Here is a 25690-nt window from a genome sequence, read left to right as displayed (position 1 = left end):
GATTACGTAATTCTCTGTTGTTCCTCTTTTTGGTTGTTTTTCAAATATCCCAGTTTCTTTCTCCTCCTCCCACTTTCTTCCATTGTCTCAGCATACTTCTGTTTCTGCAAACTGATACAAAATGCAAAATAGCTGATATTCAATTGAAAAACTACAAACATATATCACACTAACAAAATACTGTCTAACAAAATAATAATAGAAGGGATTTGTTGAACTACTCTTACTGTCAAGAAATCCCTTCTGATGTTTGAAATCTACCCTTCTGCAATTTAAAACCATTCGACTTGGGCCTACTTTCTGGGCTAGGAGAGCACAGGCCTGCTCCCTGCTCATGCCCTACATTAGGCCAAACTACCAAGGCCTGATGGGAGTTAGAATCTAGTGTGTATCTGGAAAATCACACTTACTCTACCTCCAATATCAAAGAAAGATGGCACTATTTTCAAACTATTCCAGTTTTTTCATCTGGAGTCTGGGACATATATTTGAAATAGGAAATTAAAATGAATGAAAAGTTCCACTGACTTTTGAAAAGGCTAGAGTCTCAAAGTTTTCGCTTGCTGAGGAGATGAGGTGAAGGGAGTGCAAATACCATACCCTCCAACAATTCCTTTTTGACAGGGGCAATCTCAATTTGTTTTCTGTCATCCAACACTTTTGCTGCTTTAACATTTTTAAAATGTCCCAGTTTCTCTCCATTCTTTCCACTTTCCTCCTTTGCCCTTGGTTTGCTTCATTTGTTGCAAACTGAATTCCAATCTGAGAAGTAGTTGGAAGAGAAGAGGGTGGAATTTTGTCCTTTATATTAATTTGGGAAAATTAAGTACTGCTATTTTCATTGTGCTCTGATCTTGGCTGGTCACATGTATTCTGATTTTCATCTATGAAATTTTTCAGAGTATGAAATAAATTTCTTTTTTACATAGAGAACAAGAGTTTGGGGGTAACACAGTGGAAGTGATGGCAAATTGCTTTAAAGATATTGTTAATGGCCACTAGAATTGATGGTGTTAGAAAAGTACACACACACACGTGGAAAAGTTACTCTTCGTTTTTTGAGCTTCTCAATTATATTGTAACTAATAGCAACAGGAAATAGGCAGGCGGCTCAAAGACAGAGTAACTTCCCTTCTGGTTCAAGTTGCTTCTGACTTACTGGGTTCCTCTGAGGCTGAGAAAGTGTGACTTGTTCTAGGTCTCCAAGTGGTCAGAAGTCCAATTGGTTCATAGCTCAGCAGGAATGTGAACTCTAGTCTCCAGAGTAATCATCAAAACTCAAAACGCAACACCATGCTGACTCCTACTGCATTCCCTACCCACTGTTAGTTGGAGTTGTTGGATAAACAGGGTTCCTGTACCTTTAAGAGTTGAGCAGAAGAAGGAATTTCAGCAGCGGTCACTTCAATGATAAGTGACACCTGCTGGTATTTCTATACAGCCCTTTGAAACAAGTAACTTTGTCCTGTATCCCACTTGGAAACCCCAGTCACTTACTTAGAGAATGACATCCAGTAGTTTGAATGTTTTTGGGGAGCGAGAATTTTTTCTGAAGTTGTGAATTTGTTAATTTCTTGGGACATGCCTGTGATTTTCCAAACAGTTGAGGGATATGGCATTTTCTGTGAAAAGCTACTCATTTACCTTCATTCTGACTAAGAAGGATTTTGCATGGGTTTTCAAAGCTAAAGCAACTTCTCATTCTGCATTGCAGGGCCTTTGCGCTCACTTTATATGATCAGTGCTCCCATTTGTAGATTCATTATGAATTGCTACAATTACTATTCTGCCTCAGTTGGGTAATACGTTGGATGTAATATTGCTCCCTATGTAGTTAGAACTATTATAAGTTTCCCTCTATAAATCTGCCAGCAATTGATCAGCCTTTACTGCCTTTTGCCACATATACATTGCTTGTTCCTAGGAAGAACTTCTAATCCTGTTTTGGCCTGTTTTCCTTCAATAGAAAGGAAAGACTTTCTGTGCCATTATGTGATGCAACTTTGAGTTGCAGGCTTGACATTGCATTGACTTTTCATCTCATCCATCCCATTGTTTCTACTTCCATCAACTGTTTTTCTCTACTATGGTGACTGACTCATAACCTTCATCTTTTGCAGAGTCCACTGTAAACACTACACAGTAAATTCATGTAAATGTCTAAAGCAATCCCTACGTGATGTTCAGATGTTGTTGGACTTCAACTCCCAGAAATCCCAGCCAGTTTACTAGCTGTAGGGAATTGTGGGAGTTGAAGTCCAAAACACCTGAAGGGCCAAAGTTTGCCCATGCCTAATCAGGAGTGATCCACTGTCTCATTAAGTTAGAAAAAACCCACCGGATTCTATGGGCATTTGAAATGGAATAACAGCAATGTAGTTGTGAAGTGTGAATAGATCCCTGGTTCAGAATACAACAGGGCTCTTGGTTCTGATTGCTCCTAAATGCTGAGATGCAGAAAACATCCATTTACTCTCCTTCAGTGACAGCAGGAGTCAGTATTGCCAGACACATATTGCAGCATGCAGGTCACTACTGAACCCCATAATTAATCATCCCTCCTCACTTCTATCTCTGCCTTGGCTTCCTATCCAAGCAATATTGTGATTTGCATTCAGAGGGAAGGCAAATGAATAGTGGTTGAAATGAAGGAACAGGTCAAATGAGAAAGTTTTGCACAAGGACACCTCAGAATCTGGAGATGCCAAGAAAATCATAATATTTGGAATGACCAGATGGACCTTCCTGAGCAGAGCTTGGAAATAATATTCATTTGTATCACAACTTATACAATACCATCTAGGAAGTAGTCCAAAAGGGCAAAAGTATGATAGCTGGGACCCTACGCATAGCTGAAACCTGTACACTGGTTGTGCAACACTCATTGTAATTAATGAAGGGAAGTCTGCTTGGACTGCTCCCAGCTGCTGGGGCTGTTTTCTTCGAAGGGCGGAAAGTGTGTTGGTGGCTGGGGAAGGTTTTTACAAGGCCCTGGTGTGAACAGAGTGGCAGGAAACGGATTCCCCCCTTCCCCTCTTCTTGTGCTTTCCCCTGCCCGCTTTCTGATAGTGGAGGAGCCATGGCTCTGGTAGAGCAGGACTTGTGCGCCATACACCCCCTCCTCCTCCCTCCCTCACAACTGCATCTCTCACTCTCTGTGCTGTCTCGCACACATGTTCCCTTCATTAATTCTAACCTGCAGTGCACAACCAGCGTAGGGTTCCAGCTATCATACTTTTGCCTCCAAAAGTTTGTAATCCACTTTTTTGTAGTCCAAAAATGTAGTTGGCCAAAGTTCTGCTTTTGATCAATTGTCTAATTTGAGATTATTGATGCTACTTTTATTTGTTTTTTTAATGTAGAGTGAAATCCTGGGCAGATGCCTTTGGTGGGGACTTATTTTACCTTGTTTCGAAATATTCTGGTTCTCTTCTATTGCAGAAGGTAAGTGATATGTCAGTTGCATAAACAAATACTGGTAAATATCCACAGAACAGAAAGTACTCTTTTAAAAGTATAGAAAAGAAAATGGTAAGATGCTCAGCTAGTGTACAGAGCCTGCTGCATTCATTTCAATGTTCTTGCCTTCAAAATCCGAGAGTTACTCAACACTGCCATTCCAGTACAGAACTGCTTAAAAATCGAAAGAGTGCAATGCAGTAGTCAGAGATCTTGATTTAAGGAGCAAGCATACCAAAGACTTGGAGAAAGAAACTAAGCTTTATTGCAAAAACTCCATTGTAAAAAGCCGTACTAAATCAGGAGGTTGATCTAACTTAGCTACACCTTGGAAGGTCACAAGAGAACTCATGGGGAGATGAAGAGGTGGAAAAGATCCCCAAGAATATCAGTTTACATCACAAAGAGGTCAGGATATGTAGATGTAGAGGGAGGACATTTTAAGGACTTCTTCACATGTGCTGCTGGAATTATTCTGCATCACCACAGATTCCGGAGATCTCGGCAGCACCCACACAGGGTGCATGGAGACCTGTTGCTCTGCACCCTGCTGTGTCTTGGCTTCCCCCCTGCCTCATTACATTGGAGGAAACCTTCTTGAGTTGGCTCAACCCATCTTTCCTAATGGAAAGATGGGGAGCCTCTCACAGACCGCTACTGGTAATTTGGCGGCGGCGGCGGCAGGGTGTTTGTAGTAGTTCAGCCACAGAGCCACCCTGGAAATACTTTTCCAGGTTGTGATGGGAGCCATCAAGATCCATGGCTAAAGTAAAAAAAAACTGTCAGCACCAAATTTTGGACTGTGTGAAGAAGCAGTAGGTCACTCAGGCTATCTAACTCTATTATTACTGTCCAGCGCCTTCCAAGTCACTCAGTCTTCTGTGTGCCCAGGGGGGGAGTCTCTCATCTGGTATCACCCACGGATTGAGGTGCTGGGTTTCAGCCTGCCACTTTTGAACTCTCGCTTGCTGAGGTGTTCCAGCAAGTGTCTCTGTAGATCTAAGAAAACTATTTCTTGATTTAAGTCGTTGACGTGCTGGCTGATACCCAAACAAGGGATGAGCAGTGCTAAGCATTGCTGTATTCACAACAACAAAAGGATATTATTTTTATTTAGGTGAAATATTCATGCCATATCCTTTTTATGAGATTCTCAAGTAGATTTATAAAACTTCCTCAAAAGTTAAAAAGCCTGAGAAATGGGAAAGGTCTTTATCAGGTACTAGATTCAGTATAAATCAAACCTACTGGAGATTTTTCTATGTAGGGCATCATATCTAAGATAGACCACATTCAACAGAGGTTAATATAAAAAGAATGGGAATACAAGATGTCGTGATTTAATATCTTTTTGGATATTTGAGGATCTGTGAGTTTATGGGTCAGAGAAAACAGTCTATCTCAAATCACATTTTGGTGGAATGTGATTTTTTTAAAATCCAAGGAAAATGACCTTAAATGTATATGTTTTAAATATATAGTCATTACAGATTATGAAATACTTTATGGCTTGAAGTGGCATTGTTTGTTTATGGGAGAAGACTGGTTTTACTAGATAACATAGGGAGCACCACCTCTGTTATGTCCCTGTCTGAATGGATTACTACATTTTGATTAGTTGACTGACTATATAAATTAACAAATACCACTAAAAGGGGAGAGAGGGAGAAGGAACCCCAGGTTTTGACATTTTTCAAGATGTAAATTATATTTCTTACCTACTGGGAAAAAACAATTGTTAGGATATCATAAGTCCATTTACTTTGTTTTAATTCCTTTATGTTCACCATATGTTGTTACATGATTTTTTTCACCTGGCTACGTCACACTATTTCTGTGCAGAATAATGTAGAATGCATACATATTGCAGAGTGTTATTGTATTTTTGGAGAAATAAATGCAATAAAAACTACTGCCAATAGCTTAAGCGGCTGAGGGGTAAAAGAAAAAGGCCTGAGGCTGTTAGGAATTCTGGGAGTTGGAGTCCAAAACACCTGGAGGGTCTAAGTTTGCCCATGCCTGAGCTAGAAAAATGTATGTAAAAAGAAAATGGTATGGAATGAATATGAAAAAATATGCAAAAATTGAAATAAACAACCAAAACAATCTTGGCATTGACCTTGTGATATTCTAAAATATTCCAGTTTCATGCTTTCATCCTTAAATTCCTCCCCTTTTGTAGTTTGCAAGAGGAAATGTTGTTCTCTTGCAGTCTTTGTAATAGTACATTTCTGTCTTCCTCCTCCTCTTCTTCCCATTATTATTATTTGGTTGCTTCTTTGCATCATTCCATGATATGGTAAAGAAAATTGCATGATATTCCAGTATTAATCCTTGTCATTGTCATTCATGCCAATAAAATTACCCGATTTCATGACGAGATTAATTGTACATTCCTTAATTTAACTTGATTTTTACATTTATTTATTTTTTTAGCAGAGACTTTGTTATTTGCAGCTAAAAGGAATGGTCGAATGGTCTAGTCCATATCCCTGAGATAGTTTACAAAAATAGCAATAAAAGAAAACTTTAATTTATGCCTAGTCAGGATGTTAATTCTGTCCAGATCGTTTGTGCAGCTCTATGCTGGCACCACATACAAAAGTAATTAGTTTCTTGGCATTTCCAAGACTCATTAATATGGAAAAGAATGTAGAAAAGAAATCAAATGCAAAATGTAAGCAGTGGATGGTCTGATTTTTCCCCTCCTAATTCTTTTTAATGCTGGTATTATTATAGCTTCTTTTTCTCTTTTTTTTCTTTTTCTGTTAACAACATCACCAGATACACATTGGTCCAACAACAGTTAAGAGCATCTGAAGTAGGATTGCTAGATTGAAAACTAGAGAAGGCCCTTATTCCTTTCATGGTTGTGCAGAAGAGTGAATTGAAGCAGGCGTTCCATGCTATCTGGCCTTGTGACAAACAACACCTGCTGAAATTCCCTTTTCTACACAACCACTAAAGGAACAGGAGTTGTTTTCAATTTGACTCTGGCAAATGATATCTGAAAGACATTTCCTCTGCACTACTTCCTGCAGGCATCAACATTTGTGTCAGCCATCTTGTTAGTTTCTTACTAGCATGTAATGTAACTTAGGTATATGTAATTCCCTTTCAGGACAGGGAATAGAAGGCTATTCACTTTTCATTGTGCGCTATTGGGTCCCTGCTACTGTCACTCACTGGTAGGCAGAGAAGGGAGAGGGGAGGTGGTTCAGACCATAAAGACCTGGGGCACACCTTCACTGATCACTTATCATGAAGAGTGGGCAGATCAGATCCATGGTGGACAGATTTTTTTCTGTATCATGAGCAACTTGAGAAACTGCAAGTCGCTTCTGGTGTGAGAGAATTGGCCATCTGCAAGGACGTTGCCTAGAGGATGTCCGGATATTTTGATGTTTTACCATCCTTATGGGAGGATTCTCTAATGTCCCCACATGGAGCTGACAGAGGGAGCTCATCCATGCTATCCCCAGATTTGAACCTGCAATCTGTCAGTCTTCAGTCCTGCCAACACAATTGCATCACCCGGGGCTCCTTCAGACAGAAATGATTCAGATTAATGAGGCTCAAGGCCACCTTAATATGGCCTTGGACCATGTTAACCAAAGTTGCAGGCTTCTCTGAATTCTTCAAACAGTGGGGCCAATTGGAAAGTGGTTGCAACTGTCCACATGGTCATCTCATGAACACAGCATTGCTCATGTCAGTCGCTCATCTCCCGACGTGAAGATGGCCGAAGTGACAAGGGAATGGAGAAGGAAGGAGGAAAGGGAGGAAGCAATTCCTCCTCTCTCCCCCCACATCTGCTGCTCAGGCTGGTGTTATTTAGGCAACGAGTGACTGACACAAGCCATGTTGTGACCACTAGTCTAGCTGCAGCAAAAGGAGAATGGAGAGACAGTGAGGGTAGCTGCCTAGCAGTACAGGACCATGTTTTGTGCCATTGGATAATCAGGACTCCCTCCAGTTTCCACCTTGGGAGTGATCTGGCATTTAACACTCTGGATCAGCTTGAGAATATGTGGTCAATATAGATATGCCCCTGGCTGTTCTGAGTTTTCAGGGAAAGGGAAAGGCAGATGCCTTACATTGAGAGCACACTCTAATTTCTTCTCTCAAGCAACCTGAGACCAGCTGCTTCTCTATGGTCTGAATATCCTCCCTCTCTCTGCATCAATATGCAACAGAAATAGGCAACATTTTTCAGGTAGCGGGAGTGCACAGAACTACATGGATTCTTATTAGAAGAACTGTAATTCTTATTCTACCTGTCTTGTTTCATTCTGCTTAAACCAGGCATCAAAACCCACTCATTTTCAGCAGTTTTAAGGCTGTTTGTTTTCTTTTAGATGCTGCCATTTTTAAACTTAATTAAATCTTCATAAAGGAACAGAAGCAAGTTTTCTAGATTTATAATGTGTGAATTGGTGCTGCTAAGCCCTGTCAAAACCCTCCAGTGCTAAACTTGTATCTATTGCAGCTTACGGGTGAAACTGTCTTTTGGTAGATATATTACTTGATCAATCCTCTTTTTCTAAGCTAATCAGTCACTTTCACTGTCATTGCTTTGCTGCTAAATTTCATCATGGGACTGAGGCACTCTGCTCAGGTGGTTTGGGGGAAGCAACATATATCATCTTTGCTTTTGTCCTCATTTCTCTGGAATCATTAGAGTTGGATCCTGCAAGCCACAAATCAGATTGTTGTTTCTGACAAATTCTTATACTTCCCAAACTATCAGAGGGACTGATGGAGAATCAAGGTGCCTCCTGCAGAACACATTTGTTTGCTTTCTCGTGGAGCCCAGCATGATGTTTCCATTCTGAGTTTTACCTTTTTCTCACAGTGGAGTAGCAAATTGAGTCCTCAGTTGCTGAGCTGTTTCTTGGGCTCAAACTAAAAGTCATGACAGACCAATTCATTTAAAGGCCCCAAATCACATAACAAGTAAGGGATGAGTGTTGGTGATTGTGACATGATGAATGGAAATAATGTTAAGAGAGCAGGTTTCCTGGGGGAAACACTATTGGAACAGCTTCGTTTTGAACAAAGTGTTCACTTTCAGTAAATCTTTTCTAACACACCAAGCCTTTTCTGCATCTTTCTGTTTACAACTTGAACAAGATGGTTGCAGTGGGAAATATAACTTCTGGAACATGGCTGGGCAACTGGGGAAGGAAAGGGGACATTTTTCTATATTTTTCTTCTTAAAAATGCACACCAAGGTACAATCGCTCAAAAAATCACCAACCAGCTTCTCCATATCCACCCTGACTTGTCTTTATAGCTGAAAACATGATAGCATAAAGGAGAACTGTCCAGCATTAAGACAATGCTGCAGGGGAAAAGACAAGCTGAATCACTTTAGTAATATCTGCAAAAGCAAAAGAAAGCATAGGATGGGGATGACTCATCAGTCACTAGTGATAACTGAAGAGATGCCATTAGTCATGGAAATGGCATATTGAAAAGTGCAATATTTCAACAAACCTTCTGGAAACTTGGATCTTTACAGTCCTTGATCTAAAATAGGGATTGATAGGGTATGGTTTGCTGTATGTTCCCCTCGACTATGTTTGTGGATCTCAACCCCCTAATCTCTGGGGGGGGGGGGGGGGGAATTGGCAAAAATTGATTTTCTATTGTGTGTCACCTTCAACAGTGGCAGACTGACTGACTGAAAGATAGACTGGACTAATCTGATAGCCCGCTTTCTCCTTAAACAGGACCCAAGGTAGCTAACAACAACTATTAAATTTTTAAATCTTAAAGCAAAAAGTGAGTAAGTGAATGGCAAGAACTTTTTCTATTATTACACTTGGGGATCTTATATAGTTTTTTCATAGTTGCCCTTCTGATTTCTTGACTTCAGTCTCCATTTTAATTAATGACTGAGTTGGGATGTCTAAAACCTTTATTTCTATTCCAGTTTCTTCAACATAGAACACTTGTGTTAATTATCCTACCTCGCCACAAAACATTTGACTGCAACCTTGTTGTTGAACTTTCTTCTTTAATGTTTACCGGTAATCATCCAATGTTTTTGCTGTAATCAGGCTATTGTAAATTGTTTTACCCAATTTTCTTTTTTTTTTCCTGAAGAGTCTAATCTTACTGTCTGCATGAAATACATTAAATGGATGAGGTGAAAGAGTTTCAGGGTTCAAAAGCAAAAAGAACTCAGGGCATTTTATTAATTATCCCCATTTGAGGGCACCACTATTTACAGGAGTGGGCAACTGCAGATAACCTTGGTGAGCCACTTATCTCATTCTTGTAGGCCTTTGCAGGTCAATTGTGTGTGTTTCAAAACAAAAGTAAGTAAAAGACCAAATCCTATTTTCAAAAATGGAGAGATAGTGATTAAATGGAGAGCCATGCCCCTTTATTGTATTGGACTTCTGTCTTATTCAGATCCCACTGGAAAAGAAAGTCATGCCCTAGAGATTACCCATTAATTGCATGTATTATCCTCCCCCCCCCAAAAAAAAAAACTTAGACAGTACCTAAAAATTAACCTATTTAAAGTTTACACAGATCAATGCCCTCTTTTGTCTGTTTGATTTTGCTTTTCATCATCTCCTCTGTTATGTAAATCTCTGCTTAGAAGTGGGTTCTGTCTATCTTTCTTACCTTTAAAGCTCAGCTTAGCTTCGCTTACTCAGCTCAAAGTTCTGCTGTGATTTGTATTCAGGATAAACATTGAGAATGCATAGTCAGTGTTGTGACAGGGAATGCTAGCGCTAATGATTTTTGTATCTTCTGAACAGGCAGTACACCTGAAGGGTTTACTTGTGCTCTGCAAGTTATCAGGTTTTGAACAATAAGTTTGAATTGAGACTTAACTTTTTAGTTGATGTTTTCTTAAAACTGGGAGTAGCCTTCTTAGGGGCAGAGGGTGTACCCATTGCTCTCTGACATTTGCATGCAGCCTATAATGTTTGTTTATAGGAAGGCCATTTATAACTGCAGGGTGGGAGGAATCAGGCCCAATTTCTTTTTCAAATTTTGTGCCCAATTGTATTTTCTTCTTGAGGTCAGGGAGAATACAGGATTACTTGTTCCAGGTCTCATACGTATATGAGATGAGTATCATACCTGGAGAGAGTCACATCATCATTGGTATTGCTTCATTGCTCCTTACCCTCTCCAGCGGTGGCGCAATGAGTTAAACCCTTGTGCCAGCTGGACTGCTGACCTGAAGGTTGGGTTGCTTACATTAAAGTTGCCGATTCGAATCCGTGAGACAGGTCTGTCAGCTCTAGCTTGCAGGGGCATGAGAGAAGCCTCCCAGCAGGATGGCAGCACATCCAGGCATCCCCTGGGCAATGTCACTGTAGATGGCCAATTCTCCCTCACACATAGCTGGGCAACTTTTTTTTATTGCATCAGAAGTGACTTGTGAACAAGTCACTTCTGACACGATTTTTAAAAAGTTGCCCAGAAATGTTCCAGAAGTTATATTTTCAGGCACAACTATATTGTTTAAGTTGTAAACAGAAAGATGCAGAAAATGCTTGGTGTATTACAAAAAAAATTACTGCAAGGGAAAACTTTGTTCAAAATGAAGCTGTTTGCTTAGAAATAGTGTATCACCCAGGAAACCTACTCTTTTAATGTTATTTCCATTAATCATGTTAAATCATAAACCCATTCCTCACTTCTTATGTGATTTGGGGCCTCTATTTCAGCATAACAGAGGACTTTCGCATAAATTGTTTTAATGATTTTCCTCCTTTTTAGTCTTGAGTTGTTTTGGAATTGAGGAGGAATTCAGCAATGGATTTAGACCATTCTTATATCTCAGTAACTTCTTTTATTTCATAAACACTTATGTTTAATCACACCCCATTTATATCAGTACACGTTATAGTTGAATATTCCAAGTATATGCTAGCTGCCCACGTAATTGGCTTCTCATATGGCTTGTGAAATCTCTTCTTCGCCAACTATTTTCCTTATTTCTTTCTACAGAAATACAAAGATGTGGAACCAACTCTGAAGATTAAAGAAGTAGATGGCTTGGAGCTGGTGAAGAAGTTCTCCGAAGAGATGGAAAGCATGCTGCGGAGAAAAGTAGAAGCAGTTGAGGTAATTCATTTTTCTCCCAAATTTTTTCCAAGGCAATAGTGAGAGAGGACAAGAATGAATGAGAAGAAATCATGCTCCTATTCAGCATGCACTACTTTTACCAAATAGCATTGAAGGATGTTGCTGAATCAAAATCCAGTATGGATTTTTGATTTATGAAGGAGCCATAGCTCAGTGTTATGGGTCATGCTTTTTATGTACAAGGGCCCAGCTCAATCACTGGCATTTCTAGTTAAATGAATCCAACATTGACACTTCTAGTTACATAAATCAGACCCTGGAGAATTGGTGCCATCAAAAGGGCTGATGAAACTGTGCTAGATGGATTATTACTGTGGTATAAGGCAGTATTTTTATGCCCAAATGAATCATAGGCTCTGTTTTTTCAAAACCATATGTTATATTACTGTCTTTAATAATTGTCTATAAAATTTTTGCTGACACTAAGCAGCTCTGCCAAAATTCCCTCTCCTGCAAACTATTCAGGAGTTCAGGAGGGTACTGGGGAGGTGTTGTAGCTTAAGTGTTATTTATTTATTTATCGTGTCAGTAGCAAACCAAACAGTTGTATTGTATTAAAAAAAACAAGTTTGCAAACCTGGCATTCTATTAAGTGTCCTTTAAGAAGGTCCTCCATTGTGCATGTAGGTTGCATTGTAGTAGGTGGTCTGTGGTTTGCTCTTCTCCACACTCACATGTCGTGGATCCCACTTTGTAGCCCCATTTCTTAAGGTTGACTCTGCCTCTCGTGGTGCCAGAGCGCAGTCTGTTCAGCGCCTTCCAAGTTGCCCAGTTTTCTGTGTGCTCAGGAGGGAGTCTCTCATTTGGTATCAGCCATTGATTGAGGCTCTGTATTTTAGCCTGCCACTTTTGGCCTCTCGCTTGCTGAGGATTTCCAATGAGTGTCTCTGTAGATTTTAGAAAACTATTTCTTCATTTAAGTCATTGGTATGCTGGCTGATATCCAAACAGGGAATGGGCCAGAGATGTCACTGCCTTGGTCATTTCACTATTGGTTGCTACTTCCCAAATTATCAAATTGGTAGTTTTCTATTGTTTTCTTTTATATGGTTTCTCTATATCCTCTGTAGTTAAGCTCTCAGTTACCCATTATAAAGCTGTACATTGCCAGTTGTAAAATTTGGTTTATACATTCCAAATATAGTTTTACTACATGTAAAATACATTTCTACTACATGTACAGTGGCTTAGCTGATATGGCTAGTGACATTTATAAATTATGCTTGCTCCTGATTTACTAAACTCAGGCAGACTATTCATTGAAACTTTCACAATGTGGGGAGAGGGCCACTTGGTTGTTTTTCCTCTGGCTTGCATTTCAAGAGAAAAATACATGTTGATGTTACTTCTCTGGTACATTTATTTTCTCTCTATAAATAGTGTACTCAGTACATTTGTAACAGTCCATGGCACTGTTGGAACCAACCCTGAGATATTCAGAATACAAGCTGCTAAATTTAGCCATGCAGCAGGACAGACTTGCATAACATTTGAAAACTCCCTCTAGTTTTTTATACCGCCTTTTGAGGAAGTTGAGCCAGATCTGGAGACAGGCATGAAAGTACCATGGTTAAGTTTTTCCTCCCCAACAAACATTTCATTCTTTTAGCTGCCTTATGACAGATATCCAGTAGGTGAGGCCTTCTTCAGCAACTACCACATCTCCATTTTGGAAAAAAACTGAATCTGACATGAAGCTGTGAACTGCACAGAAATCTCCATTGAGCGAGAAGTTGATTCTCCTAATCAAGGATCACTTGTCCTTTCATTAGTGTTAATTTATGTTCCTCTCTGTGGATAATGCTTTCAAAAATACTTTCCCATCTCTTCCTGGACTGATTTTCTTTGAATTGTTTAAAATATTTCTTTTGTAGCGGTTGGTTGAAGCAGCAGAAGATGCAGATCTGTACCACGAATTCAACGCATCGCTGGAGGTAAGCTGTGCATTTATTCAAGTGTTTATGTCCCATGTACATATCTTGCAATGTCAAGGACATAATTTATGTGACGTGTAGTGCTAGGGAGGCACATCAGAGAAAAGAAGACCATTTTGATCACCTGATCTCTAAAGTTATCTATGACAGTTTTGGGGAATATTGGACCCTCCATATTTTGCTGGCGATAAGGTCCAGCAGCTCCAGCCATCTTAACTACCATTCTGAGATTATAGCAGTTCCTTATACCAAATTATGGCCTAGTTTTCACATGCCTAGTACAGTCAGCCCTCCAGCTTGAAAATACTTGAAACAGATTCCAAAAAACAAAATCTGATTTTGCCATTTTATTTCATTTTACTATGGCATTGGATTGAATGGGACTTGAACATTCACAGATTTTGGTATCCACAGGGAAGGGGAGTCCTGAAACCAAATAGTAGCATAGACCAAGGGACCTATATCTGACCTGCATTACTTCACTCTGCGAAGCCACTGTATTTACTGATGTTTGATTTAAAATAATCGTGCCACGTTACCATTTTAAAAATGATGTTGGGGCATATTTGGAACATAATGTTATGGCATGAAGGAATTTAAAAAATCTTAATTCTTCTGTATTCCACCCTTCAGTCTGAATCAATACAGTCCAAACTAAGTATACAGAGATCAGTCTGATTCTAGTCCATGACAATTTTGTATCTACTTACTCATATATCTATGGATGGTATCCTTGAAGTGACTGGCTTGACCTTGAAGGAGTTGGTGTCTGCCGACAGGGAGCTCTGGCGTTGGCTGGTCCATGAGGTTATGAAGAGTCAGAAGCAACTGAACAAATGAACAGCAACACTCATACATCTGTTCAGTCCCACTTCTGCGGGATCTGCTATTTTTTTAAAAAAATGGACAAAATAGCATAAGTTTTTTTCCTTGCACAATATATCATGTTTGCTGCAAATGCAGTCTTTTTTACACCCAATATACAACATTCCCCCCATTGTTGCAACTACTAAAAACATTGGTGTTTTGCTCTCATGTGAGGCTGAAAACATCCCATGTTGTGCTATGTCTAATCTATCAAAATACCCCTTTTAATCCAGGACAAGCAAATATGTGTATATTCAGCACAACCATACTAAACAGTAAGCCATAGTGAATAACTGGGTGTTATTTTTGTGCTTGCAGCCCTTTGGCCACATTACTTAGCTATTTTGCTTCCAGGACTCACTGTCTAGAGGATGCTCACAAAACTATTCATTATTCACAAAGTTTGTTTCACAAATGATGAACAGCCCACACCTAAATGGTCTGATTCCTGGATGACACTCAGAAACAACACTTGGTTCTTGTGGGTTTTTTCGGGCTATAGGGCCATGTTCTAGAGGCATGCCTCTAGAACATGGCCCTATAGCCCAAAAAAAACCCACAAGAACCTAGTGATTCCAGCCATGAAAGCCTTCGACAATACATTAAACAACACTTGCTTATTGATTTTAACAAAAAGTGTGTGTGTGAAGAGGGACTAGTACTTGTAGTATGAATATCCTCAGCCAAGTAATATTGATGTGACCCCTGGGATAAAAAACACTGCTGTAGGCCAGGCTTATTTGAAAGTTTTGTCTATGCTATTGGCTCATTTACACCTTACCAGCATTGGGCAAGTTATTAATCATGTATGTGTGAACCCTTCCCCAATATGATTTTGCTTCAGTGTGGAATTATAGGAAAGAATGTCTATTTAAACAACGTTTTGCATTTGACTTGGAGATCTTTCATTCATGGGGTTGCCAAAGTCAACGTCTGATTGATGGCAGTTAACAACAAACCATAACATTTATCTCATCCATATGGAAGTGGCATTGGCTTTTCTCAGTAGCACATTGGGGGCCTTCCCAATCCACTCCCTTCTGATTGTGGAAATGGCTTTCTTGGTAGAACACAATAACTGGCTTTCCCAAACGCAGAAGTAAAAAACAATATTAAATTAAAGAAACGAGATCTAAGAACAATCCTAGCAAAGATGGCCAACTTGCCATCTTTTGATTTATCTTTCCTGTAGTGCATGAATTACTATTAATAGACCTATATACATGGTATTAAACTCAATTTCCAATTACAGGAACAAAATGTAATTTAAAATAATATGACTTTTCTTTCAAGTACTGCTCTGACAACTCAAGGTACATCAGGTATTCTACTTGCAGTGACATATCTTTAAATAGAATGATTGAATCAGATTGTTTAATGTATGACCTCATCACATGGAGCATTTTCCCCATCGTAGGACACTTTATCTCCATTTCAAGGACAAAGAGGCATGGAGCCCATTACATGACGATTGCCTATTTCAGTTGTCATTCATTGCCCTTCATCCATGAAATGGAGATGAAGTGTGCTGAAAGGAGGAAGCTCAGAACACAGATAAGTAATCGTGTTCTGAGTCCCGGTGCATCACAGAACAGTAGCCAATGCGAAAAAACACATGTGATGGGAACTGACAGATTTGCCTGTGTTGAATAGTTTCAGTGATGTGGAGGAATGGGTGTTCCTTGCCACTTTGCTGGCACTATATTTTCTCCGTAATAGTAATCTAGGCTCCATAGGGAGTGGTGGATTTCTTTGTTACACTCCATTATAGGAAGTGCCTCTTCATGATCCTTCTGTTGTTTAAGTGGCTTAAAGACAGTGTGGGTCCTATTGAAAGAAGAATTTTTAGAATGTGCTGATCTCATCTAGAGGGAGACCACCAAATTGAAAGGAGTGTTAAAGTGGAGGGAAGATTTCATTGAAAAAGTGTTAAAAGTGGAGTTAAAATTATGCTGGTATACTCAAGGGGAGGAGGTCAAACAGAAGAGGGGAAGATCCCATTGAAAGGAATGTTTTAAAACATGACATGGGTGGAGACATTGCCTCCTCTGGTGTTCAGGGCTTTGGGGTGGGCAAGGGATCCCATTTAAGGAAGAGTTTTAAGAACTGTGTACAATCTCCTTCAAGCTGACTTGAGTCCCCTCGGGGTGAGAAAGATGGAGTATAAATGTGCCTTTCCAGAATAGGAAACCCCAGCAACACGTCCCAAAAGCACTTTATTAGAGATTGAGATTGTCCGCACATTGCACCTATCCAAAAATCCTTATATATCACTCAGCATACTCAGCACTTTTTAATCTGTACCCATTACATTTGCCCGGCCTAGTTTTCATTGTATCACGTTGTGCTGTTTTACTGTTTACTGTTATTGCTTTAATGTTTTTTATTTGCCTTTGGTTTATATGCAATTGTTATATTGTTGTTTTAGTGTGGCCTTGGCCTTTGTAAGCCGCATCGAGTCCTTCAGGAGATGCTAGCGGAGTACAAATAAAGATAATAATAATAATAATAATAATAATAATAATAATAATAAATGAAGCAAATAAATAAATGTAAGGGGTTTGGGGCAGGTCAATTTTATCCCTTGGAAAGAAGATGTTTTAAAGTGTTGCCAGTCTTCTTCAATGTAAGAGGCTTTGGGCAAGGCAAGGAATCTCTTGGCTTTTGGATACTAAAGTTTTCCCTGATTAAAAAAATTAATATGGAGAGAGGGGAGAAAGGATTCCCTGTGTGATGCGTCCAAACACAGGCAACAATGGGCGGAAACCTGAAGAGAGAGATGTGTGATGGGAAGACAGAACTTGAAACAGGATGATTGGGGAATTTAACAGTACTATTTCCTTTATTTGTTTATTTATTTACCACATTTGTACACGGCCTTTCTCAGCCAGAGGTGACTCAAGGCAATTCACAGTCGGCAGCAATTTGATGCCATAACAAATATCAAAATACAGTTAAAACAATTATAAAAACAACTCAACGTTTAAAATGTAATATAAAAAAGCAAATATATCTGCAAAAACAAGATCCTCGGCATCTCCTTACTAAAATCGTTGGCCAGTTGCATCGTCAGTCAATCCATATATTCATTTACCTCTAATTATGCTCCAGTAGAAAAAGCTTGCTCGAAGAGCCAGGTCTTAATCATTTTGCAGAATGTTAGAAGGGAGGGAGCCAATCTTATATCCCTGGGGAGAGCGTTGCAGTAGTCTGTATGGGATGTAACCAAAGTGTGGACTACCATGGCCAAGTCAGACTTCCCAAGGCACGGGTGCAGCAGACAGACAGTCTTTGCTAGACAGACAGTCTTTTCTTTAACTTCGCCTGGTTTGGCATGGTTCTGTGAGTGTCAAGTCTTAGCAGAAAAGGATAAAAAAAGATTAAATTAACTATTTAACATTATTATAATTACATAACTAGCATTTTACCATATTTGATCAGTTGTATGGGAAAGCCTCAACTATGTCTGCTGTCCACTCTCCTCATATCCAGGTGGAATCTGAAAGACTAATTGGAAACTAGCCATCTATACAAATGCATCCTCATAGGCGTTGCACACATAGGGTGCATCTATATTGTAGAATTAATGCAGTTTGGCACAATGGCTAAAAGTTATGGGTTCGTGGGATTTATAGTTTGATGAGGCACTGGTACTCTTTGACAGAGAAGGCTGAAGCCCTTGTAAAATTAGAACATGCATGATTCCATAGCATTGGGCCATGGCAATTCAAGTGGTGTCGAACTACCTTCATTCTACAGTATATAGATGCATCCATAGTTGGGCCCTTTTATAGTTGGGTCCTTATTAAATAAAATTGATCTTAATAGTTAAGCTCCAATGAAATTTGCTAAAATAAATTCCTCAAAGTATTTGGGAGAATAGAATTTCATAGTCTGTTAAAGGCTTGGAGTAATGAATGAAAAAGCAAATGAAAAGTATTATTGGTACCAGGTGCCCTGACAGTAAGTGGAACTTTTGGAGTAGGAGATGCAAGCAAGATTTTTGGATGAAGGGTTAAATAAACGGGGTGGGGGAGGGGAGATGCATTCTACTGTAGGCTGACATTTTGTTTGTAATCAACTAGTGCGTTCATGATAGACGCAACAGAAAAGATTTGGAATTGTTTGATAGGAATAGGGTAATCCCTAACAATCTGAGGTCAGTCTGGTTACAGCTGTCAAGATAATGAACTGATGTATTAAATTGAATCCTCTGTGCTTGTTTGCTTTGATGCAGACCTTAGTTCACTGGTTCAATGTTTGAGCCAAAGGCAAATAAAGAAATGATTCAGTTAACTGCCAAGACCCAGAAATATATTTTTGGAAGGTCTAAGCAGGATACTGATTCAAAGGTCAACTTAAAGAGGGTCTACAAATATATATAATGAATCATTCACTCCTAACTGTTCAGGTCCCTACTTATTTAATGAACTTTTGCTATGCTTTCTTGCATCTGCAGGCAGCCAGTTAGCAAAACCGCCAATTATCTAGGCATTCTGTGTTACCAAAGTTGTCTGAAGGATTGGAATCCAGCTATATGTTCAGCAAATTCGTCAGTGTTAAATCCAGTAGAATATAATATGAGTCTGAGAATGTAGGTCAGTGGAAAATATCCAGCATCTGTGTGGAATTTATAGCACAGGCAGGAGAAGCATAGCTTTTTTCAAAAATGAGAGGGTTCCTATATATTTAAAGGGAGAGGGAATTTCACTTAGTGCAAGTTAGTTCACCTCTCAATGACTATGAAGTGCAGTTATCAAAAATCCAGCAGTAATGCATTGAATGATATTGAATATTACCCTCCCTTTTTCTATAGTAAATAAATTAGCAGTAGCCAATGATAGCTCCATTTTCCAAGAATCTTGGGGCTTGATTAGATTTGCTAAGGGCTGCTGTAAATTTGTCTTAAGTGAACAGGTGTTATCTATGTTTTTATTAGCTCTGAATCAAAATGTTGTATAAGCAGGGATACAGATTTTTTGTTTTAGTATTGTGAAAGATAATGGTGCTCTCCAGGATTTATTAATGCATGGAAGTATCTGAAAAGGGACATGCTCCAAGTCACTCCCATCTCTGTACTGTTTGCACAGAGCCATATACATATGTACACACTGGAATATGGAAGTCCAGACTCTGAAAAGAGGAGGATACCAGATCACACAAATTTAGGCACACGCATGTAGATGTGATGCCAGACCTAAGAGAACAGGCACTCAAGGCTCAAACTCAAATCATAAAACGGGTGATTTGGGGAACAGTCTGTAATAGTTTTGGAATTACATGCTCAACTGAAATTTTGTTTAGGCTTCTTTGTTGTGGGATGCTGGTACATGAAATGATTTATAGTTTCCAAATCACGACCTCTCTGAACTACTGCACTCTGGATAGCAAGTGTTCCAGAAGGAACCAAAAATACAGCAGAGTCCTTGAACAGCAAAAGGCATGCTTCAGCCCATCTATCAGCAGAGTCCCAACTGCCATCATCCAACCTTATCTACACATACTGTTTAGTAAACTCACAGATTCAGGTTTCACCCAAAATATCCGAAGGCTTTAATCTTCACTGTTGTAATATTTACAAATATACAAATTAGGATTCATAGATCCTCATTCCTTGTACTTGCAAATTGCACTTTTCATTGCTATCTCATCCAGAGTTTTATCATTTTATGTTATACATTTGGCCTGCCCACTGTGTTTGATTTTATTATATTATTTTGTACTATCTATTTTATTTGATTGGTTTATTTTTATTGCAATGTTATTTTGTTGTTTATATTTTCTGTTGCTGTAATGTATTGTTGGGCTTGGCCTCATGTAAGTTGCTCCGAGTCCCCTTTGGGGAGATGGTATAAATAAAGTTTATTATTATTATTATTATTATTATTATTATTGACACAAAACCACAGTATGTCACAGCAAACGAGATCTATATGCTGGATTTCAGGATTTTGTATCAAAAAAATCACAAGTCGAACACTTCCCAAGCGTCTAGGACTGTGTGATGTATTTCCAAATGATGCATGCAGATCCAAGTAAGGTGGCCTTTTGCAGTTGACAGATGGTGATTTTGTCAATGTTTATTGTTTCCAAATGCCAGCTGAGATCTTTTGGCACGGCACCCAGTGTGCCGATGACCACTGGGACCACCTGTACTGGTTTATGCCAGAGCCTTTGCAGTTCAGTTTTGAGATCTTGATAGCGGCTGAGCTTTTCCTGTTGTTTTTCCTCAATGCGGCTGTCACCCAGTATGGCGACACCAATAATCCAGACTTTTTTCTTTTCCACAATCGTGATGTCTGGTGTATTGTGTTCCCCCCACCTTGTTGTGGCGGGGGGCTTAACTACTCCAAGAATGCTGAGAGCTGTGCTGCCGGTAGTGTAACTACCAGCAGGTCCAAACAAGCCAGAGAGGTCTCAGCTGAGAAGTGGAACCAAGAGCACCTGACTCATTAGCATTATGGAGAAACAAATCAAAACAAAGTCTATACTGGCTCAGTCGTCACCCAGGATAAAAAGGGCCATGGTGGATGCTGCTGATTCTGGACATCCATCGACAAGTGGGCTACAGAATCAAAATACAAATGAACAATCACAGAAGCAGCAGAAATATACAATGCAAGAAAAACGCACAATTATTATTATTATCATCATCATCATCAGACAGTCACATACAACATAGGCAGATACTCAAACTGAGTCATACAGGAGAGATGGAGAGAGAGAGAGAGAGAGATTTATTCTTTCATCCTCCTTATAGCCACCTGCTGATAGGTCATCAGTAAGGGACTTTGGCTGATGCCCCCCCCTTGCAATAAACCTCACATAGTTATGATTCAGCCATTACTACACCCCCTTAGGTATTGTATCATGACATTCACAGTAATTATCCAGGTATTATCAATATACTACATGTTCATCAAACAGTTTTTTTCTATGATTACAGTTGCTATGCCATTTCTATCTACCATTCTTCTCAGAATAAAGAAGGCTGGCTTGTAATATATAGAAAAGAGCACACACAAAACACTGGAATATTAGTTTTCACAATTTTCCAGAGAACATCGGCTTCCCAATATTGAGCTTTCCTGAGCCTTCGACTTTGTTATGAGGCCTTCTCTCCCCACTCTGTTATTTAGAGACTTCATATTCAGCTGTAGCTTATTTGTGTGTGGTAGTGGCAGGGAACTGGATTATATGGAGTACCTGTGGATTTGCTCTTGATCGATACCTGTTCAATAACTTTTGGCTTAACCTTATTATAAGGTTGTGTTGAGGATAAAATGACAACTATGTGCACCTTAGAGAAAAGACCACCTTGTAATGATAATAGTTATCACAATAGTATAGACGTTAGATTAATTAGCTTTAAATCTAGTTACTAATATCAAGTAGAGTAGGCTCTTTGAAAATTGCTTAATGCTACACAATAATAGCATTCATTGAAGGTAGGTTCAGGACCCATGGAAGCTGAACAATGCCACCTGAAATGTCATGTTTGTCTCTCACTCATCAATTATTGATGTCTGAAGGAACCAATTTTGATATTTTTCCCATTCATCAACACTGGTAGTCCAATCCATCAAAAATTCCTCATGCGTTTAACCACTTAGACTGAATATCTGTACTTTAATGCCAAAGAATAAGCTTCACTGAATTCATGGAGGCTCAACTCTGAGTAACAATATAGTGCAATGCAGTCTTAAACCTACTTCTGGCAAGCCTACTCACTCAATTTCAAACGAAGAATTCTGCCTTTATATTTTATTTGTATTGGTGTTTGTTCTATGTATTTTAAAATATGCAATTAATGTTAATGTGTTTTCTATGTGTGTTTTAACTATGTTGTACCCTGCCTCAAGCCATGAGAAGAGGTGAATAACAAATACAATTGGTTGCTGTTGTTATTTTTCTGAGAATAAACTCCACTGAACCCACCAGGCCATTACATTGGCAAATATTCTATTTGTTGAGTTACCAAATTATTGTTATCCATATGCTTGGTTTCAACTGGACTGAAAATTTCTTCTGAAACTCTCAAATTAAAGTAGTGTACATAAAGTTATATGTAAAAATTTAGTAGTGAATCATATAAGCTGTCCCATATTGATTGTTTAAACTACTCTGTGCTTTTCTTCTTTGGCAGTTTGATTATTACAATGCTGTTCTCATTAACCAAAGGGATGAGAAGGGTAATTATGTGGAGCTTGGTGATGAATTCGTTCTGGAACCAAATGAACACTTCAATAACCTGCTGGTGAACACAACGTATAGTGATATACAGCTTCCTACAAATGTTTACAACAAAGGTACAGCATTTCGGCTTCCTTTTTGTTGACAAAGTGACAGCAAAGCCATGGAAGAAAGAGAATATAGCTTGGCAACCTTAGGAATAGACGTTTACAGGTTGTGTGCTGTATCTATTCATGAATTTATTCTTGTTCAGTTTCTGCCTTGAATGTGGGATTTCTGAGTATTAGGTGCCAGGTGCCCACCTAAGAATGCTTCTTCATTCAAGGAAAGGGCACATGCTTTGTGCCTTTAGACTAAAGCAGAGATGTTTTGAGCTTCAGCTCCCACAAACAATAGTTAGCCAGAGGGAATTATTTTTGTGATAAATCTGTGCCATTTGCCCTTTAGATTCCAAATATAATCACAAACATTGCCAGTTAAAAGATTTCAAATACCAATTCAGAAAAAGACCTGAAGCCAGAGCCAGTGGAGAACCTTCACCTTTTATTCCTTCATAATTCACTTTTGAAAGAAATTGCTGCATTATTTCCTTGTTTTGGCACAGATCCTGCTATTTTGAATGGGGTATATATGTCTGAGGCATTGAATCCTATTTTTGTGGACAATTTTGAAAGAGATCCAACTCTCACGTGGCAATACTTTGGCAGCTCTACGGGATTCTTCAGGCTTTATCCAGGTACAAGATCTCATGCTTACTTGATCTTTTAACAGAAATCTGCATTTTTTAATGCTGAGAAAAGGACTACCCAATGCTGGAATCAGTTTAGAGATGTTATGGTAGAAACATACAGTGTAAGTGAGCCAGTTATTGTTTACACCTTTGAAGCTATAATGCCCTGTGAGTACTGACTTGGCAGTTGTTAGTGAACATGGATATAAACATGCTTATGACATGAAAATCCTGTCAATTTCAATAAAAGAATTGAATGGATGCCTAAGAATGCCTTTCTGAAATCAATATAATTTAGAAGAGCTTCACTTTGCCTTCTTTGTGCCTGTTTTCTGTCAGTCAAATGTGGAGTATAATAATAACTTTATTTTTATACTCCGCCTCCATCTCCCTGAAGGGACTCGGAGTGCCTTACATGGGGCCAAGCCCAATCAATAGAGTTAAAAATGTAGCACATTAGAATGCATAACATCACTTTAATACAGTGGTTCTCAACCTGGGGTCTCCAGATGTTTTTGGCCTTCAACTCCCAGAAATCCTAACAGCTGGTAAACTGGCTGGGATTTCTGGGAGTTGTAAGCCAAAAACATCTGGGGACCCCAGGTTGAGAACCACTGCTTTAAAACAACATTATAACAAAATATAAAACAAGCATCAAATCCAACAACAATTGGATAATTCAGGTATCATTGTGGGTGAGCAGACTGGTGCATAACAATTCAAAGGATAGGGCTAGTGAGTAAAGTGCATAGGTCATGTAGCAGCATTAAGGGTAAGAGCAATATAACAGGGTCATTCTAACTTTGGATATAGCAATAGTAAAGTGTGTGGCCAAGATTTTAGATCCTAGTTGGGGCCAGTTAGTGTTGCTGTTGTTATTTGCATCAAGTTGGTTTTGGTTAATGCTGAACCTGTGAATGATGCAGATCCATGAGTTCCATTCATTATAATTATTATATCTTTATTATACGTCGTTGTCATAGCAGCTACAACATAGTTATGTAATGGAATTACATTCACTCTTATTAGAGAAGAAAGTCAGCCCTCTACATTCTTGGAGGTTAGGAGGACAGGAACCATGCAAAAATGAGGAAAATGTGAATGCCCCTTGGCCCTCCCAAACTGCCATCTATGGGGAGCCTGCTAGTCTCTCAGTTGTAGCACTTCTGCTTATTCCTTTGCAAGGGAGCTGGCATGCTCACCAGATGTGGGGAAGCATAAAAAAACAATAGCTGGGGTTTGTTATCCTTAAACCTTTCACTCTGCAGGAATGGGTCCTGCCACAACCACAGTCTATGCCCCATCCCCAGTGTCATTATTTCTCCTGTTGCCCCAGTATAGTTTTGCATTTTTAAGTGTAACTCCAACCATCCATATATATATATATATAGAGAGAGAGAGAGAGAGAGAGAGAGAGAGAGTTTTGGATAGCACAGGGAAGGATGAATACCCCTGTGGTGTTTGTTTTGCTATCTGTGCCCCTGTTCAGAAGATTTCACTAACTTTCTGTCCCTGTGATAACTGGATTTTGAAAAATCTGGCTTGTTGTGAAAGCAAGGATTGGCAATAAAGCTTCAGTGGAGACACCTTTTCCCCATGATAACTCTTCCAGGAGTGGATTTCCCTTCTGAGGGGTAGATTTCTCTCACTTCCTTTGTCTCACCCCCATTCTTAACTATGAGTCATTTGTAAGTTGGATGTTTGTAACTCTGAGACTGGCTGTATAGCTATGCATACATACAACTGAAGGTCCAGATACCACACCGTAAACATAGCCATGGGATCAAAGTAATTGCAGTCCAACAAACTGGGTAGGCACCAGGTTGGGAATGTCTGATTAAATACATATATTTCTCTGTGTTGCATTTACTCCTAGTGGAATTAATGTGCTTAGAGGGAAGTCACAAAACATTTATTTGCTTTAAATATATATATTGCTTTATAAAACCAAAATAATTACTCTTGCTCTTGGACAATTAATTGTGACTTTAATGTTTTCTGATTTTGTTCTGCTCTAAGGCGTAGAGGAATTGCCGTTATGCAACTCATGCCAAGAGAGAGTTGTGTATTTATCTAATTAATACATTTTTATCTTTTCTGTATAATATTGAGGACATCTCACAACGCATTAAGAGCACTCAAAATGAAAGAATGTCAAAAGTCATACAATCACAATTAGAACAGCTAATAAAATATTCAGTGGATGGACCACATGCTAACTGTCAAGGGCCTGCTTTGACCCCGCTTTAATGTAGAAAGGAAAAGTCTGTTCGCTTTCCCCAGAAAATGCATTCCAGATTTAGATGTCTCCATGTCAAATACCCTGGCTGTCATGCTTGGCTTGACTAGTGATGAGCCTTCTTCTGTGAATCAATGCCCTGTGGAA

General features: G+C 39.2%; 1 protein-coding gene across 2 annotated transcripts in view; it reads left to right on the top strand.

Annotated features, from left to right (window-relative positions):
- Positions 1-25690, top strand: part of CACNA2D4 (calcium voltage-gated channel auxiliary subunit alpha2delta 4) — a 215143-nt gene that overhangs the window by 3181 nt on the left and 186272 nt on the right. Inside the window, exons 2-6 of one of the 2 annotated variants that reach the window (XM_067469273.1) lie at positions 3363-3444; positions 11443-11559; positions 13455-13514; positions 22528-22690; positions 23179-23310. In XM_067469273.1, coding sequence (XP_067325374.1) covers positions 3363-3444; positions 11443-11559; positions 13455-13514; positions 22528-22690; positions 23179-23310 — 554 coding nt within the window. Of the gene's footprint in view, positions 1-3362; positions 3445-11442; positions 11560-13454; positions 13515-22527; positions 22691-23178; positions 23311-25690 lie in introns of those variants that run through there. The other variant, XM_067469272.1, reaches the window with a different exon arrangement.

This window comes from Anolis sagrei, chromosome 5 (assembly GCF_037176765.1).
Source record: "Anolis sagrei isolate rAnoSag1 chromosome 5, rAnoSag1.mat, whole genome shotgun sequence".
In the NCBI taxonomy this organism is placed as follows: Eukaryota; Metazoa; Chordata; class Lepidosauria; order Squamata; family Dactyloidae; genus Anolis; species Anolis sagrei.
The sequence above is the reverse complement of the archived record's forward strand: the minus strand, read 5'-3'. Positions and strand labels throughout refer to the sequence as shown.